This window comes from Lynx canadensis, chromosome C2, assembly GCF_007474595.2.
Source record: "Lynx canadensis isolate LIC74 chromosome C2, mLynCan4.pri.v2, whole genome shotgun sequence".
Classification (NCBI taxonomy): Eukaryota; Metazoa; Chordata; class Mammalia; order Carnivora; family Felidae; genus Lynx; species Lynx canadensis.
In genome coordinates, this window is record NC_044311.2 from 156,987,430 (window position 1) to 157,005,385 (window position 17,956).

The window sequence follows — 17,956 nt, forward strand, 5'->3', positions numbered from 1 at the left end:
TCACGGTCTTGGAGATGGTGCCGCAAACACCTCGCAGGAGGTAAACCAATCAGCATCGTCAGCAGACACGCCGGCAATAACAAGGAAAAGGAAGTCCGGTCGACACTCCGGCGACGCACAGCACCCCAGGGAGGGATATAAAAGCCCTTGGCCCGGAGCACCTCGCCCTCGCACCTGCCACACACACCCCTGTCCAGCTCGGCTCCCAGCACAAAACTCCAGCATGGCTGACCCCTGCTGCTCTAGGACTTGTGTTATCGCCGCGTCCACCCTGTCCGTCTGCTCCAGCGACCTGGGCCATGGCAGCCGCGTCTGCTCACCCAGTGGTGCTTGCACTGGATCCTCCTGGCAGGTGGACAGTTGCCAGCAGAGCTGCTGCGAGCCCCCGTGCTGCGCCCCGGCCCCCTGCCTGACCCTCCTGTGCGGCCCCTCCTCCCCCTGCCAGGGAGACAGCTGCACCCCTGCGTGCTGCAAGCCCGTCTGCTGCACCCCTGTCTGCTGCAAGCCCGTCTGCTGCACCCCTGTCTGCTGTGAGGACTCCCCCTGCACAACCTCTTCATGCTGCCAGCCGTCCTGCTGCACCTCCTCCCCCTGCCAGGAAGACTGCTGCACCCCTGTGTGCTGCAAGCCCGTCTGCTGCACCCCAGTGTGCTGCAAGCCCGTCTGCTGCACCCCTGTGTGCTGTGAGGACTCCCCCTGCTCACGCCCCTCCTGCTGCCAGCCCAGCCCCTGCTGCAGACCCTCCTCCTGCGTGTCCCTGCTCTGCCGCCCCGTGTGCAGGCCCGTCTGCTGCACCCCTGTGTGCTGCAAGCCCGTCTGCTGCACCCCTGTGTGCTGCGAGGACTCCCCCTGCTCAGACCCCTCCTGCTGCCAGCCCAGCCCCTGCTGCAGACCCTCCTCATGCATGTCCCTGCTCTGCCGCCCCGTGTGCAGGCCCGCCTGCTGCGCCCCTGCCTCCTCCTGCTGCCGCCCAGCCTCCTATGTGTCCCTGCTCTGCCGCCCCGCGTGCCCCCGCCCTGCCTGCTGCGGCCCCGCCTCAGGCCAGTGCTGCTGCTGATGGGCACGTCCCCCCGGGGCCAGCCGGGCTCAGGTCCCACCTGGTGACTGTGGTCCTCCCGGCCACCCCTCAGTCAGTCCTGACCTGTGTTAGGGGGCTGCCCCCACCCAGGACGGGGTCCCCCATGTGTCCACTCTCCTGACCTGACCTTGACCTCCTGCCTCCCAGGAATGCTGACCCCGCGGCTTCCCGGGACTTCTGCTCCCAGGAGGCACCTGCACCTGTTCTGGGTCACCTGTCCTTCCCTCCCCCTTTCTCTGCTCGGGTCACTTGACCTCGACTCCTAACCTGTCAGTACCTCCTTGGGTACCCCAATAAACTCACTTCACCAGCTGATCTGCTTCCTTTCATCTGACCCTCATGGGGGTGCGGGGACCCCAGGGTTTTGCCCAGACACGGTCTCCTCCAGCCACGAACATTTCTAGGAACGAGGGACTGAGCAGTCCCAGAGGCGGGCCTACCTCGTGTGGGCAGGGCCACGGGTGGGACTCACGCCCTGGCCCAGGAAGCTCCGTGCCTGTGGGCCCAGTGCCCAGGGCTTCCCAGGCTGGTCACCTGCACACGGGTCGTGGCCTGGCCCGTTTCCACCCACTGCCCCATCCGGGCAAACCGGCCCCAGACAAGCAGGCCTGGGGGCTCCAGGCTCACAGCCTCTACGGGCCTGGGGTCGCCCTGTGGTCCTCCCGAGGGCTCTACCCATTTAGCAGAAAGGTGATGGAGAGGGGCAGACGGTGCTCCAACCTCTCGTGGAAATCGACTAGGTTTGAAACAAAGTATGAGGGTGGGTGGCAGGGCCCCCAGGTGGTCCCGGGCCAGACTCTGGGGGCCACCATCTGGTAGGCTAGGCTCCGCCCGGGGGGCTATGAGGGACACGGAGTCATGGTGCAGGGCCCTCCCTGTGAACTGAGGACCCCGTCAGGCCACGATGTACCGAGTGCTGTAGGTGACAGTGCACTCTGACCTCAGGGTGACATTGGCCGCACGTGAGGGCACCTGCTGACAAGGGCGGGGATATGTAGTGAGGTCACCCACCACGGTGGCCGGGATCGTCCCACCCCGGCCCCTGCCCCCACCCTAGGAACACTTGTCCTGAGTGGTTTGCACACGTGACCTGCGATTCTGCGGGCTTCTCTCCAGTCTCTGGAGCCGTGCCAGCCCGGCTGGTGAAGACCCTTCCAGTATCTGTCCACACCAACCTGTCTTGTGCTTCTGGCTCAGGCCCCTTGCCTCCAGCCAGCCAGCCGTGTAGACCCCTTGCAGGTGTGCTAATAAACTCCCATGCCCCAGTTTGCTGATCCCGTCTGGTGTGCATCTCCTGCCCGGGCCCTCTGGGCTCTCCTGTCGCTTCCGTAAGGCGCACGGTCTTGAACCGTGGGCTCTGAGCCCACCTGCCATTCTGTGGATGTATTCACAAGAAGCAGTGGCCTGGCCCAGCCCTTCTCTGGGCCTCACAGCTGTAGGCACCAGGAGGCCTCGGGAGCTAATCTCACTGTGGTCCCTGCTCTCAGACCTCTTCACGCCCCTCACGACGAGGAAGCTGAGGCCACACACGGGACGGCCAGCCCCGTCCAGGCGGTGGTCCGGCTGCTGCCTTTGTGGGAGAACTTCGTAGACGTGAACTTTGCCCTGCGGCAGAACTCCTTTTCTGTGACAGAAGCGTCTCTTGGCCCCAGGATGATGTTTGTCTGCACGTTTACACGTCACGGGAGACATGGGATTCTGGGTCTGAGTGACGTGGCCCAAGTGGCCAAGTGGCGTGGATGGTGCACGCCCCAAGGGCCACCCTGCCACCGGCTGTCATAGGGCCCGCTCTCCGATCACCCGAGGGCACCTGCCAGTCTTTGCCCACGGGGCAGTTCCTGGCTGCCACGGCGGGTCCAAGCCTGGCCCACACCTGAGCAGGGGTGGCTGTCCCCACCGACCACCAGGTGGCCTCTGTCATGTGCTTTGTGCTGCAGCTGGGACAGTCCTGAGACAAAGAGTGGTCATGGTGGCTGGGAAGGTACCAGAAGGCTACAGGCTAAACAGGGTGTCGGGGGCCCCGCTGGCAGAGGGGGACTGAGAAGCATATGCCCAACAGCCCAAAACAGACCAGACTGCTCCCACACTCAGGGTCAGGGCCCTGGGTGAGGGTGCAAACGCGGCCTTGCCCTCCTCTTCCCAGCCCCGCACTGCTCCTCACAAGCCCCGTCCACCAGCCCTCGGGCCCCCGGGGCCTTGGGGAGTGCACCCTGGGCACACCATGGAAGGACCCATGTGTGCCCTTGGCAGGCCTGGGGACACCTGGGTGGGCATCCGGGGGGTTGGCACTGAAGTGAGCGTGGTCTAGAAGGGGGTCACTGGCTCTGGCCAGACACTGCTACTGGCCCCTGGACCCCTCACCCCCGAGGCAGGGGGTTGAGACAGCTGGAGGGGAGCTGAGCAGGGTCCCCTGGAACTGGGGCCAGGCCCGAAGGTAGTGCTGAGGGCAGTTTCTGACCCACCCCCTGAGCCGTGGCTAAGGCTCTCCACATAGTAGGCACAGAACGCTCTAGAAGCCTGCAGCTTCTATCCAAAGCCAGAAGAGCTCTCCTACTTGGAGAACCGGTCTCCAAGCAGACATGTTCATAACAGCCAGAGGAGCGTCCCACAGAGAGGTGCTCCCGGGACAAAGTTGGGAAAACACAGCAGAGAGGCACCCGTGTGGCTGGCCGCCATGACGCCATTTAAGGGCCGCCCAGGGAAGGGGCCTCCAGACCGGCCCCGACCTCCACGCTGACCTCCCTCCAGCCCCCAGCCCCCACGTGCCAGCCAGCTCCCCCCAAGACCTTGGGCTGTGTCCCTGCTCGCCGCCCTCTCCCCGGGGTCGTGGGAGCTCCTGCAGCCCAGCCGGCCACGCGCCCGTGAGCTTCCCCTCAGGGTCCTGCCCGTCTCACTTAAGCCGTCACCTGTAGGACCCTGCTTACTGCTGACCCCCAAGGCCACCCTCGACCCAGGAAGAAGCCACGCCAGCCTTTCCCTTTCGCAGCCAGTGAATCCATCATCGTGAACTCCTTCCAGGCCTGACCCAGCCACACCTGCAGCCCCCCCCGAAAATGCCCCCAAAGTGTCCCCAGGATGCCCTGAAAGGCAGACACCATGGGCCCTCCTGGGCATTCGGGGCCCGACAGGCGAGGAGCTGACTCCCTCAGCCCCACACAACCCCAGGGTCAGGCAGGCCATGCAACTCCCCGTCTGAAGAATAACCCCCAGCGAACCCTCACATGTCTGACACCCTCTCCCTCTGTGTCCTGTGGCTGTTCTGCTGACGAAGAGACCCACAGCTCATCTGGGAATGGGGGCTCAGGGGAGGCACGTGACCATCAGCCAGCGCCCAAGGGCCTCTGCCACTCTTCTCTGGGGCTTAGATCGCCACCTCCGGGGGACCGGGGGCTCTTGCACGTGACACTCGGCAGCCGTGTCTACCTCGGGCCATCGCTCTGCTGTCCGGCCACCATCACAGGTATGAAGATTTGCTCTTGGGGAAATCTGTGGGCACCACCTGGGCTGGGAACAAAGACACCACCACCCCCCGTGGGTAGAAGCAGCTCCGTCCCACAGGGGGTGGGCACAGGTGCGGGCTGTCCCACAGGGGAGGGGGGAGCCCACGTTCTTCTATCTTTGCCAACTTGATAGAGAATAATACCTTCTCGCTGTTCCTTTTTGCCTAGACATATAGCCTCCCAAAGTGTGGATATGCCATTTTATTTATGCAGAAACAGGGGTGCCTCGGGGGCTCAGTTGGTTGGGCATCTGACTCTGGATTTCCACTCAAGTCATGATCTCAGGGCTGTGGGATCAAGCCCCACGTCAGGCTCCACACTGAGCATGGAGACTGCTTGGAATTCTCTCTCTGCCTCTGCCCCTCTCTCCTGCTCTCTCTCTCTCTCTCTCTCTCAAAAGAGTCTGTTATTTTTGCAGAAACAGGAGAACGGGCATCTAAAGTCTCTCTCCTTTTGATTATCACAAACAGCGTCCTGTGAGGTCCTCACCACTTCCCTGTGTGCACTGGCGTGCGTTTTCACCACACCTAAATTCCAAAGTGACTTCCAGGTCAGAGCGTTTGCCAATTTTAAATCCTGAGAGATGTCAACAAGTGCCCTCAAAAGGACTTTTGAAAAGTGTGCCTACTGAGAGTGATGTCAGAAAAGACCGGGAATAGGGAACTCTAAGGGCCCGCTCCCCAGCCCCAGACACTGAAGAAACTGGCAAAGCTGTGGGAGTCAATTTCATCTGAATCATCTGGTTTACAACAACCAAGGGAATGCTTCATCAAGACGAAAGCGACTGCAGCCTGGTGGACTTGGTCCTGGTGAGGGGCCTGGTGCTGGAGGGAGAGAGCGGGCCCGTTCCCCTGTTCTACCAGAAGGGTGGTTGTCTGTGCAGTGGCCTCTGGAGGCGCCCACACCAAAGGCTTGGCTTTCTTTCTCCTAACTCGGAACTCTTTCAAGGCAGAGAAGCAGCTACACAGAGTGTCTGTCAACTTAACCCCTTGCCGCCTGGGGAAAGGGTATCAGTTGTGGCAAACAGAAGACACCCCAAAACACCGAGGACAGAAAGCCTGGGGAATGAAATTCTTGGGGGAATAGGGCTTTCAATGCTTCTACAGATGGCCACGAGTCCAGAAGACCCCACCCATGCCCACGAGGGGCCCGTGCTCAGAAAGGACCTGAGAAGGCCCCACGCACTCACTGCCAGCTGCATATCCCGCTCTGAAAGGCAGGAAGTGGAGGTGAAGAGCTGTAAATGCCCAGCCCAGGGTTGTGGGCATGGCCCAACACACAAGCAGAGCCCAGCCACAAAGACTGGACACAAATACTGTTTGGTTCCAGGTGTTCAAGGAACTCTCTGCCAAACCACTATCTGACCACTAAGCTAATGGAACAGTGACCACACCTGACAAAGAGTATAGTTTTTCCAAAATGGTTTAGAAGGTTCACTAAACAAAACACAATGACAGGTCACAACAATCAGCAACAACAAACTATAGGGAAGGAGAGAATCTGATATCTGGAATGATTACATTATAATATTGGAAATCTCTGGTTTTCAACAAAAACTATGAAGTGTGCAAAGAAGGAAGAAAGGATGGCTCATTCACAGGGGAAAAAAGCAATTAGCAGAAAATGTCCCTGAAAAAGCCCAGGGATTGAAATTTTTGGACAAAGCCTTTAAATAAACTCTTAATATACTCTAGGAGTTCAAGAAAACCGTGGGCAAAGAACTAAGAGAAACCAAGAGAATAATGTTCATCAAACTGAGAATGTCAATAAAGAGACAGAAGTATAAAAAGGAACCAAAAAGAAATTCTAGGGTCATTGAATGAGTCACAATAACTGAACTGATAGCTTCACCAGCAGGGCTCAGTTACACATGTGATCAGGAGAAGAAAGGATTAGTAAATATGAAGACAGTCCAGTTGAAATACTCCTGTACAAGGAGTAGATGGGGAAAAGGAATAAAGATAAATGAACAGAGACTACAAGATCTGTGGGGACACCTTCAAGTAGACCAACATACACTTGACAGGAATCTCCAAAAGAAAGAAGAGAGAGAAAGGAGCAGGAAAAATTCTGAAGAAATAATGGCCAAAACGTTCCCAAATTTAAAGAAACATAGGAAGCTACACATACAGGAAGCTCAAAGGACTCCAAGTAGAATAAATTCAGAGACATCCACACCAAGATGCATTATCACCAAACTATCCAAAGGCAAAGGCAAAGAGAATCTTAAAAGCAGCAAGTGGGAATAATAGTAGCCAATTCCTCATCAGAAATGCGAGGTGAGGCGGCAGTGGGATGATGTGTTTAAAGTCCCGAAAAGACCACCAACCAAGAAGTCCATGTTAGACATACACTTTCCAAATGGAGGACAGATTAAGACACTTCCAGGTAAATGAAAGTTAAAAGAACTCATTATTAGTGGATATATCTGCCCCACAAGAAATGACCGTTTGGGCTGAAATAAAAGGGCACTAAACTTGGAGACATAGTTAGGGATGAAGAACTCTAGCAAGGGTGTCGGACTGGGTAGTGTGTGTGTTTATAAGGGTTTGTGTGTTGCATCTAATTCCTTGGTGTCCAGTGGTTCACAATACTCTTCTTTTTGTAAGGTCAGCAGTGATGTCCCCATTTTTCTTTAATCTGAGTCTTCTCTTTTTTTTTCTTAGTCTAACTAAAGGTTTGTTCATTCTGTTGCTCTTTTCAAAGAACCGACTTTTGGGTTCATGGATTCTTTCTGTGGTTTTCCTACCCCTCTCTTTCATTAATCTGGGCTTTGTTTCCTTCCTCTGCCAGCTTTGGGTTTAGTCTGCTCTTCTTTTTCTAGTTCCTTAAGATGTAAAGTCAGGTTATGGATTTAAATGTTTCTTCTTTTTAAATTAAGTGTTGATGGCTATGAATCTGCCTCTGAGCACTGTTTTTGCTGCATCCTGTAAGTACCGGTTCATTGTGTTTTCATCCCAAGGTACGTTCTAACTTCTCCTGTGATTTCTTCTTTGACCCATTAATTGTTTCACTGTGTGTTGTTTAATTTCCATATATTTGTGAATTTTCCTATCTTTCTTCTGTTATTGGTTTCTTTCCACTGTGGTCAGAGAAGATGCTTTGTATGATTTCAGTCTTTTAAAATTTACTAAGATTTTTTCTGTGTCCTAACATATGGTCTAATCTGGAAAATGTTCCATGGGCACTTGAGAACACGCATTCTGCTGTTGTTGAGTTAAATGTCTTGTATATGCCATGGATTTAGTTGGTTTATAGTCTTTGTTTCATTATTGATCTTTGATCTAGTTGTTCTATTATGTCATTTTTTTATTAGTGGATATGACTTATTGAAGTCTCCGACTATTGTTGTAGAACTGAAACTATTTCTTCAATTCTGTAATTTTTGCTTCGTATATTTTAGGGGCTTGCTACTGGGTGAATATGTGTTTATAATTGTCATATCTTCTTGATATATTGACACTTTTATCAATATTTTTTAATGCTTTATTTATTTTTGAGAAACAGAGACAGAGTATAAGCTGGGGAGGGGCAGAGAGAGAGGGAGACACAAAATCTGAAGCAGGATCCAGGCTCCAAGCTGCCAGCACAGAGCCCAATGTGGGGCTTGAACCCATGAACTGTGAGATCACGACCAGAGCTGAAGTTGGATGCTTAACCGACTGAGCCACCCAGGTGCCCCTATCAATATTTGATGTCCTTTTGTCTCTTACAACAATATTTGACTGAAAGTATATTTTGTCTGATTTTATTATAGCCATCCAGCTCTCTTTTGGTTACTATTTGCATGAAATATCTTTTTCCATCCTTTCTTTTCAATGTATTTGTATCTTTGAATCTCAAGTGAGTGAACTGACTTAAGAAGAAATAGACAAACTGGAACAGACATAAAACAAGTAACAAGATAACACTGTCATTGAAAAACCTCCCCTACAAGTAAAGCCCAGGACCAGATGATTTCGTGATGAGTTGTGCTAAACAGTTATAAAACAATTAACACTAAACTTTCTCAAATTCCTCCAAAAAACAGAAAATGAGGGAACACTTTCTAAATCATTCTGTGAGGTCCTGATATCAAAGCCAGACAAAGACAACAAAATAAACCTACAGATCAATAATCTTTACAGATAAAGATTTTAAAAACTTCCACAAAAAGAATCAAACAAAATCTGGCAGCATTTTAAGAGAATCATACACCATAACCAAGTGGGTTTATCCCAGGAACGCAAGAGTGATGTAATGCATGAAAACCAGAGCAATGCACGACATTAGCAAAACGACATTAGTCGATCATCTCCACTGATACAGAAAAAGCATTTGACAAAAGGCAACACCCTCTCATAATAAAACCCTCAACAGACTGTGAGAAAATAACTTCCTCAAAATAATAAGAGGGCAGATGAAAAACCCACAGCAAACATCAGCCACCATGGCAAAAGACTGAAAGCCTTCCCCTAAGCCAGGAGCAGGCAAGGAGGCCCACTTTCACCACTTCTATTCAATACTACTGGAAGTTCTGGCCAGAACAATTCAGTAAGAAAACAAGATAAAATATATCCAAATTAGAAAGGAGAAATAAAACTTACTACAAAGCTACGGTAATCAAAACAGTGGTACTGGCATAATGATTTACATATATAGGTTAAGGGAATAAAATTGAAAGTCTAGAAATAAATGGATTTATATGGTCAATTTATTTTCAACAAGGGTATCAGTATCATTTAGTGGGGAAAGAACAGTCTCTTCAAATGGTGCTGGGACAACCGGACATCCACATGCAAAAGAATAAAGTTGAACCCTACCTCACACCATATATAAAAAGTAACTCAAGCATCAAAGACCTAAATATAAGAGCTGACATCATGAAACTCTTGGAAGGAAACATAGGGGTAAATCTGCATGACCTTAGATTTGGCAATGGTTTTTCGGGTTATGACACCAAACAAATGAACACATAGATAGATTGGATTTCATCAAAAGTTAAAGTTTTGTACATTGAAGGACACTATCAAGAGAGTGAAAGGCAGTCCACAGAATGAGAGAAAATATTTGCAAATCATAATTCTGATAAGGGTTTAATATCCAGAATACATAACAAACTCCTATAACTCTACAATAAAACGATAGATAACCCAATTAAAAATGGGCAAAGCACTAGACATTTCTCCACAGAAAATATTCAAATGGCCAACAAGCCCTCAAAAGGAAGCCCCGTGTCATTGGTCATCGGAAATGCGTGCCCAAACCACAAGAAGATGCCACTTCACGCCCACTAGGATGGCTCCAATGTTTTTCATGCCAAACACAATGGAACCGGTGTTGGGGAGCCCACGGAGGAACTGGGGCCTCACACCTCACTGCTGGGAATGTAAAATGGCGCGGCTGCGGTGGAAAGTGGTCTGGCGGTTCGTCGAAAGGTAGACACAGAGTGACCATCTGCCCCAGCAATCCCACTGCTAGGTATATACGCCCAAGAGAACCGAAAAGAGCTATTCCAACAAAAACTTGCACAAAAATGTCCACAGCATCACTTTTCACAACAGCCAAGAGGTGGAAACAACCAAATGTCCACTGACTGGCGAACAGGTAAGTACAATGTGGTCTCCCCGTTTGGTGGAATATTACTCAGCCATGAACAGGAGCGGAGCACGGACACCTGCTACAACACGGACGAACCTGGAGAACATGATTTTCAGTGAAAGTAGCCAGACACAAGAGGCCACGTGCTGCGGGATTCCTTGTGTGTGGAATGTGTGGAACGGGCAAATCCATAGAGACAAGAGCAGATTAGTGACTGACGGGGGCTGAGAGGGGGGCTCCGAGATAGTGCAAGATTTTCTTCTGGATTGATGAGAATGTTCTGGAAGTAGACAGTGGTCGTGGCTGCACAACATTGTGACTCCTGTAAATGCCACTGACTTGTGCACTTTAAAATGGATACGATCTGGGGCGCCTGGGTGGCTCAGTCGGTTAAGCGTCCGACTTCGGCTCAGGTCGTGATCCCGCGGTCCATGAGTTCTAGCCCCGCGTCGGGCTCTGTGCTGACGGCTCAGAGCCTGGAGCCTGTTTCGGATTCTGTGTCTCCCTCTCTCTGACCCTCCCCCATTCATGCTCTGTCTCTCTCTGCCTCAAAAATAAAATAAAAAACATTAAAAAAATTAAAAAAAATAAAATGGATATGATCATAAATTTTATATATTATGGATGGGTTCTGTTTGTAAAAATCATGCCTGCTAGGGGCTTCTGGGAGTGAGCCCCCACACTCAGCAGCACTGGAAGTGATCAACGTCGTAAATCTTGTTGAGCTCACAGGTAGGACATTTTGTTTTACTTTGAGAACATTTGATTATTACTAAACTCAGGTAGTTGCCATGTGCTTAGTGGAAATTTGAATGTCTTGAACGTTGTGTGTGACTCTTTCGTACCCTCTCCTGCTTTCATTGTGAGGACTTTATCAATTTCATTGACCTTCATCCATCAGGCACATTGTCAACATTTTTTATAGTTCAACATCCTTAATTTGTATTCCAAAAAGATTCCCTTTGAATTTTGAAATACAGCAATGATGGAGGGTCCTGGATGGACGGTCCCCATATCACCCTTGCTCCACGCCCACTCCTCCAGATTAAATCTCACCCCACCCTCAGGCCCCAAGCGGGGACCTGCCTCTGCCAGGACCACTGACCACAGGCTCGGGGGAACGAGATTTCGGAACCAAAGGTCAGTCCCTGAATCTGCTCCTCCTAATGACCTAGGGAGTGTAGGCCTCCTGGGACATTCCAGCTCCTCCTTGGGGAAGGGAGGTCCGGTCCTGTCTGAGGACGTCCCCCTCCTTGCTGGCCATGGCTGACATTGGGACCACAGAAGTTCATAAGCCACTCAGAAGGATCAGTCCCACGTTGCCTGCGCCCTACAACATGCACCTTTGTCCTCTTTTCTCCCGGTCATGGGCCAGGCTGGGTCCACAGGAGCACAGCACGTGAGCCCAGAGCCATCACCTGGGGCCCCGGCACATGACCGGCCAGGTGGGAGCCGCGGAGTCAGCCGCAGAGAGGCTATGCCTTCCCTGCAGGTGTCCCAGGGGAACCAGGCTCGTGCCAGGGACAGCCAGCCCTGACGAGCACTGTCCTGGGTTTACAAGCTGAGGCAAGATCATGACACAACAGAACAGGCCCTAATGACAGTCCTCACAGCCCATAACACCAACAAGGAAGGAGGCGTGTGAGCCGTCGGCTGGGACAACACGCAGCCGGGAGGTATAAAAGCCGACAGACAGCCGGAGCTCCTCACACACTCACACACACACACTCCACACACACACACACACCCACTCCCTCCTGCAGCCCCACCGCCCCCGCCATGGCCGCGTCCACCCTGTCCGTCCGCTCCGGCGACCTGAGCTACGGCAGCCGCGTCTGCCTGCCCGGGGCCTCGGACTCCTGCCCCGACTCCTCCTGGCAGGTGGACGACTGCCCAGAGAGCTGCTGCGAGCCCCCGTGCTGCGCCCCGGCCCCCTGCCTGACCCTCCTGTGCGGCCCCTCCTCCCCCTGCCAGGGAGACTGCTGCACCCCTGCGTGCTGCAAGCCCGTCTGCTGCACCCCTGTCTGCTGTGAGGACTCCCCCTGCACAACCTCTTCATGCTGCCAGCCGTCCTGTTGCACCTCCTCCCCCTGCCAGCAAGACTGCTGCAAGCCCGTCTGCTGCACCCCTGTGTGCTGCGAGGACTCCCCCTGCTCAGCCCCCTCCTGCTGCCAGCCCAGCCCCTGCTGCAGACCCTCCTCCTGCGTGTACCTGCTCTGCCGCCCCGTGTGCAGGCCCGCCTGCTGCACCCCTGTCTGCTGCAAGCTCTTTTCCTGCACCCCTGTGTGCTGCGAGGACTCCCCCTGCACAACCTCTTCATGCTGCCAGCCGTCCTGTTGCACCTCCTCCCCCTGCCAGCAAGACTGCTGCAAGCCCGTCTGCTGCACCCCTGTGTGCTGCGAGGACTCCCCCTGCACAACCTCTTCATGCTGCCAGCCCAGCCCCTGCTGTAGACCCTCCTCCTGCGTGTCCCTGCTCTGCCGCCCCGTGTGCAGGCCCGCCTGCTGCGCCCCTGCCTCCTCCTGCCGGTCCAGCTGCTGCCGCCCTGCCTCCTGCGTGTCCCTGCTCTGCCGTCCCGTGTGCCCCCGCCCTGCCTGCTGTGGCCCTGCCTCGGGCCAGTCCTGCTGCTGAGACTTCCTAGACATCACCCAGGGTCCTCTCCGGGCAGGACGCTGACCTCAAGCCAGCTGTGCCCCCTGTGGCTGGCACAAGCGCCAGGGGAAGGAGAGCCCTCCTCCTGGCCTGGCCGCTTATTCAGGGACCTGGGATGCTCACCACATCTGCCCTGACCCCAGTTGCACAAGGGCACCCAGCGGCACCAGCCCCATGAGCTCTGGGGTGTTCCTTGTCCCCCAGCAGACCTGGCCCCACCCCAGCAGTGACATCACCTCTGGGTCCTAATAAAGCCGCCTCTGACTCCTGCCGACCTCCTGTCTTTCTGTGGACACACTAGGGTCAGGGTGACGGTGGACACTTGGTGCTGGCTTCTGGGAACCCCACAGGCCAGGCCCCCGTGGGCCCTAGGGGACCCCCGGCCCCAGCACGTGGCCCCCGGGTCCATCTCAGAAAAGCTGTCTCTCTAACCAAGACCGAGGTTCGTGGGACACAGTGGACGTCCACCCCCACGCCGTCAGCAGCCACGGGCGCCTGAGCCACGCTCCCCCTTCCAGCTCGCTGGCTGCCCACACCCAGCAGCCTCTCCTCTGGCCTGTCCCCACCCCACACCAGGATGGAGAGGCCCCCACCGTGGCTCTCGGGCACGGCCGGCGGGGGTACGGTGCTCACCGACTGAGGATGCCAGCCTCTGTGCGGCCTCCTCCCGGTTGCCTCCTGACCATTTCCTGGATCCCGACACCTGGTCTGATGCTCCCACATCCGCTGTTCCCTAAGCCCCAGCCCCCCACACCCCCACCCCCACTGCACCAGGCCCCTGAGGCCCACGTCCCAGGTGAGTGGGAAGATGCCCACGTCTCTGGTGGTGGGGCGGGGGGGGGGGAAGCAGGACTCATGCGTACTGCCCCCCAGGCTGCCCTTCCGCACCCCGAGGTCTGCCCGGCCTCTCCAAATGGCCGCTTGGCTTCTGCCCGCCGCCCCTCGGGCTGGGGCTCAGGCCCCCTCCAGGGCGCCCCACGGGACACGCGGTCCGGGATCCCAAGCACACGGACCGAGCAAGTCGGCACGGAGGACAGCCGGCCAGGTGGCTAGGCACGCACAGCGGGCTGAGCTGTCCCATCTCATTCGGCTGCCCCCCTGCTCCTCCCTGAGGCCGCCCCCTAGGACAGGCACCCCCAGAGCTAGAGGCCAAGGTGACACAGGCTGGCCCGCCTTCGTGGTAGCACGGCCAGTTCCCTAGGGAGGGACACAGTGAGGGCCTGAGGCAGCAGAGAATCTGGCTTTCCTGCTCCCACACGGCCTGAGCCTCCGGGCTCTGTGTCCTCTGGCCACCGCAGGGGGAGCGGATGGCAGCAGAGGGCCCGGGGCTCCCTCCCCCTCCTCTTCTACTTGGTCCTACGCCGCTGTCACAGCCAGCGTGGCCCAGCCTGCCCTGGTCCCCCGGGAGCGTGCCGGGGGGAAGTGTCAGCCGCCCTCGGGGAGGCCCCACTGCAGTGTCCTTCTGCCCCCTCTGAACCCGGGTCCCAGGCACGGGCTGGAGAAAGAAAGTTCCAAACGTGTTCCCGAGAGTCACAACGTGACCCAGCAGGCCCACCTCCCAGCGCCTTCCCTGAAGACGGAGAACAGGTGTGCCAGCAAAATCCGGACATGGTGTTCGCGGCAGCCTGACGCACAGTAACCAAAAAGTGGAAACGACCCGAACGTCCACCAGCCGAAGAGGTCACACAAAATGTGGCCGGGCCACGCGACGGAGTCTCATCAGGAGGGAAGCACCGTCCAGCCCAGCACGGCTGGGCCTGAGTGCGAGAGCCAGACGCAAAAGGCCACATGTCGTGGGTTCCCATTCATCAGAAATGTCCGGAGTAGGACAGTCCAGGGACGGAAAGCGACTGGAGGTTGCGGGGGGCTGGGGGCTGGGGAAGGCAGAGGGTAGCGACTGGTAACCATCACAACCCCTACATTTGAGGGGGAGGGGTGGTGAAAAGGCCCCAAAATTAAGGCGTGGAGGTGGCGGCACAAGTCTGCGAACACAATAAAACCACGGACCGTGCACCCGGAGTAGGTCAACACGGTGGCAGGTGAGCCATTTGTATAGAAGAAGTCTGTCAAAAACACAAAGCCTCAGGGTGCCTGGGGGCTCAGTCAGTTAAGGGTCAGACTCTTGATTGCGGCTCAGGTCACAATCTCATGGTTCGTGAGTTGAAGCCCCACGTGGAGACCTGCACTGGCAGTGCGGAGCCTGCTTGGGATTCTCTCTCTCCCTCTCTCTCTCTCTTTCTCCCCTCCTCACATGCGCTCACTCTGTCTCAAAATAAATAAACAAACTTAAAACACACACGCACAAAACCTCATTCCATTTCCAGTTTGGACCGGTTTGCTGACGAACGCTGCCATTTCCCCTGCATCCAAACAAGAATCAGTGAGTCCCGGGCAGGGAGAGAAAACCGACGAGGGCCACCCAGGGACCAAACCCTTAAAAGGTCTTCTGGGAAAGTCTGAGCAGAAAGCGCAGGTTGACTCTAAACCTCGACAGGAAGTACGGCAGGTGTCAGCAGACTGTCGCGGTGGCTTTCCTCCGAGGACCTGGAGCGGCCCGAGGTGGGGGCGTCAGGGGCTGACCTGAGGACAGACTGTGTGTGACCCCTGGGCCAGGGACTCCTGGATTGCAGTCCTGCATCGCGCGGCCCCGGTGCGTCCGGCTGACGCAGAGCAGTGGCGGGAGAGGAACCACACGGGGCGGGGTGGCCTGGAGGCTCCCATCCCGGTTGAGGGTTGGAGAGAAACACGCAGCACTCTTAGAAACTTCCGGAAGATCAGGACACTCCCTTCGCTCCTCAGAGCCCCAGCCGTCAGCTCTGCACGAAGAAGGATACGTTTGCTTGTGCAGAGCACATACCGCCAACGAATACCCAGCTCTCCAGAGCCTCGCGTAAACACGGGAACACCGAAGGTCTCCAAACACGTAAGGAAAGCGTAAGTGTGGAAGAGAAGCAAATCTCTGAACTAACGGTCAAGCGGACACTGAAGTAAGGGAGAGGCTACCACTTCCTAAAGTAAGAACAGGATGCTTATGAAAGACAGAAAGACAGACAGACAGACTGACAGAGGGAGGGAGGGAGGGAAGAAGGACGGAAATACTTGGGACTTCTTGGAAGCTAAAAGCACGACACTCCAGATAAAAGGAGACGTAAGAGTGTGTGCAGTAGAGCGTGTGGGTAAAAGCTAATTCTGGAAGGATCTGCACAGAACGCGATACAGAGCGAGGAAGGTCCGAAGAGCTCAGGACACGAGGAGGGCAAACGCAGCCGGCCAGCATCCGTGGCCCCGAGCAGAGCGGAAGGGGATGGATCGAACCCCAGTCACGGAAGAAAGTCATGGCATAAAAGTTGCACAAACGCGCCTGGAGCCAGAAGACGCTGTGAGGAGCAAGACGACACGAGGCGATGAAAGCATTACGGTAACCCGAGGTGGCAGGGGCCAGGAGGGGGAAGTTTCTACAAGGTTCTAGCAAGAGAAAAGACTAGAAAATAGAGGAACCTCTGGCCCTGCCCCACTCACCACAGAGGACGGCTTTTAAACAACAGAAGCCCGGAAAGTTCACTGCCCATGAACCTCCTAAACTTCTGCTCAGCGATCTCCGGCAAGACGGAAATGGCCCGGGCTCTTCACGTGTCCACAGAACGTTCACGGATACTATCCGTGCCTGGGACCCAGCGGGAATCCCGAGGCACCTGCCGTGACACCACCATCTGTCACCTCCGAAGCAGAAACTCACCCGCCTGCAGTCTGTCAAGCCTTTCCTAGGGAGGCCTGGCCTTACGGTGGTGGTAGGACAGTCCCGAAAACACGGTAGCCTAAACAAGAGCGTGTGGAACAGTATTACTGACAAAGCCTCACCTCCCCTGGTGCGTGGCTTCCGGGACAGAGGTTAAGTGTTCCCCTCAACACTCTAGAAAAAAATACTTGAAAAAACAAAATTTTTTTAAATTTATTTTTTAATGTTTATTTATTTTTGAGAGAGAGAGAGTGTGTGAGTGTGCGTGGGGGACGGAGAGAGAGGGAGACACAGAGTCTTGAGCGGGCTCCAGGCTCTGAGCTGTCAGCACAGAGCCCGTACGCGGGGCTTGAACTCACAAACAGTGAGATCAGACCTGAGCTGACACTTAACCGACTGAGCCACACAGCTGTCCCTCAAAAAACAAAGTAAGAAAGAGTAGGAGTGGCTCAGTCGGTTGAGCGTCCGACTCTTGATTTGGGCTCAGGTCATCATCCCAGGGTCGTGAGATCGAGCCCATGTCAGGCTCTGCACTGACAGAACAGAGCCTGCTTGAGGTTCTCTCTCCCTCTCTCGCTGTCCCTCCCCTGCTTGTGCCCTTGCTCTCTCTCTCTTTCTAAAATAAACATGAAAAAAATTTTAATAAAAGTATCAGTAAAATGTTACAAGTTCTGGCAAGTTTACTAACAATAAACTTTAAAATGGACAGAAGAATATGCTCACTGATTCAGAGATATTTGTTTCTAAGCATAAAAAAAGTAGTATATGAGTATATTTATCCTAAAATTAGAAAATGTAAATGAAGGGGCGCCTGGGGGGCTCAGTTAGTTAAGCGTCCGACTTCGGCTCAGGTCAGGATCTCATGATTCGTAAATTGAAGCCCCATGTCGGGCTCTGTGCTGACAGCTCAGAGCCTGGAGCCGCTTCAGATTCTGTGTCTCCCTCACTCTCTGCCCCTCCTCCCCCTTCTCGCTCCCTCTCTCTCAAAAATAAACAAACATTAAAAAAAAGAAAATGTAAATGAAATATACCAAGTTCTAGAAATTATAAGTTGCCTGTATTGACTAACAAGATGAAAACTGTAATACAACGATATCCAAAGAAGATCTCGAAAAGATATGTAAAGGTCTCATCTTCAAAAGGCATAGACTCGGTAAGGTTGCCTACCGCCAGCCTTCAACACAGAGGCCTTTCCTGTTACGTTCACAACATTGCAGAGCTTAGAAAAAGCCAGAGGTCTTCTGGGTTTATTTAACACGCCTGGTAAAACTCTGATGCCAAAACCTCTCTCTAGAGGGAGGGAGACAGAGAAACTGACTGTAACCCAGGCTCACCTAAGAATACAAAGTAAGAAATTCCAAAGCGTTAGCTCATCCAATACGGAGCTGCCCGACAAGAGTAAAAAGTCGA

At 54.4% G+C, this 17,956-nt stretch overlaps 1 protein-coding gene across 1 annotated transcript; it reads left to right on the forward strand.

The window, feature by feature from the left end:
* The first annotated feature begins 223 nt into the window (after positions 1-223).
* On the forward strand, positions 224-12,789 carry LOC115523107 (keratin-associated protein 10-9-like). Its single transcript, XM_030328800.1, has 5 exons — positions 224-523; positions 599-927; positions 7,412-7,418; positions 12,163-12,290; positions 12,393-12,789. Exons 1-5 carry the CDS (start codon positions 224-226, stop codon positions 12,787-12,789), a joined length of 1,161 nt encoding a protein of 386 aa, XP_030184660.1.
* Positions 12,790-17,956: the final 5,167 nt, after the last annotated feature.

Coding starts and splice junctions, on each gene's coding strand:
- LOC115523107 (XM_030328800.1), top strand. CDS start 224: ATGGCTGACCCCTGCTGCTCTAGGACTTGTGTTATCGCCGCGTCCACC. Junction 524..598: donor AGCCCGTCTGCTGCACCCCT/GTCTGCTGTGAG, acceptor TCCCCCTGCCAG/GAAGACTGCTGCACCCCTGT. Junction 12,291..12,392: donor CCCGTCTGCTGCACCCCTGT/GTGCTGCGAGGA, acceptor CCCCGTGTGCAG/GCCCGCCTGCTGCACCCCTG.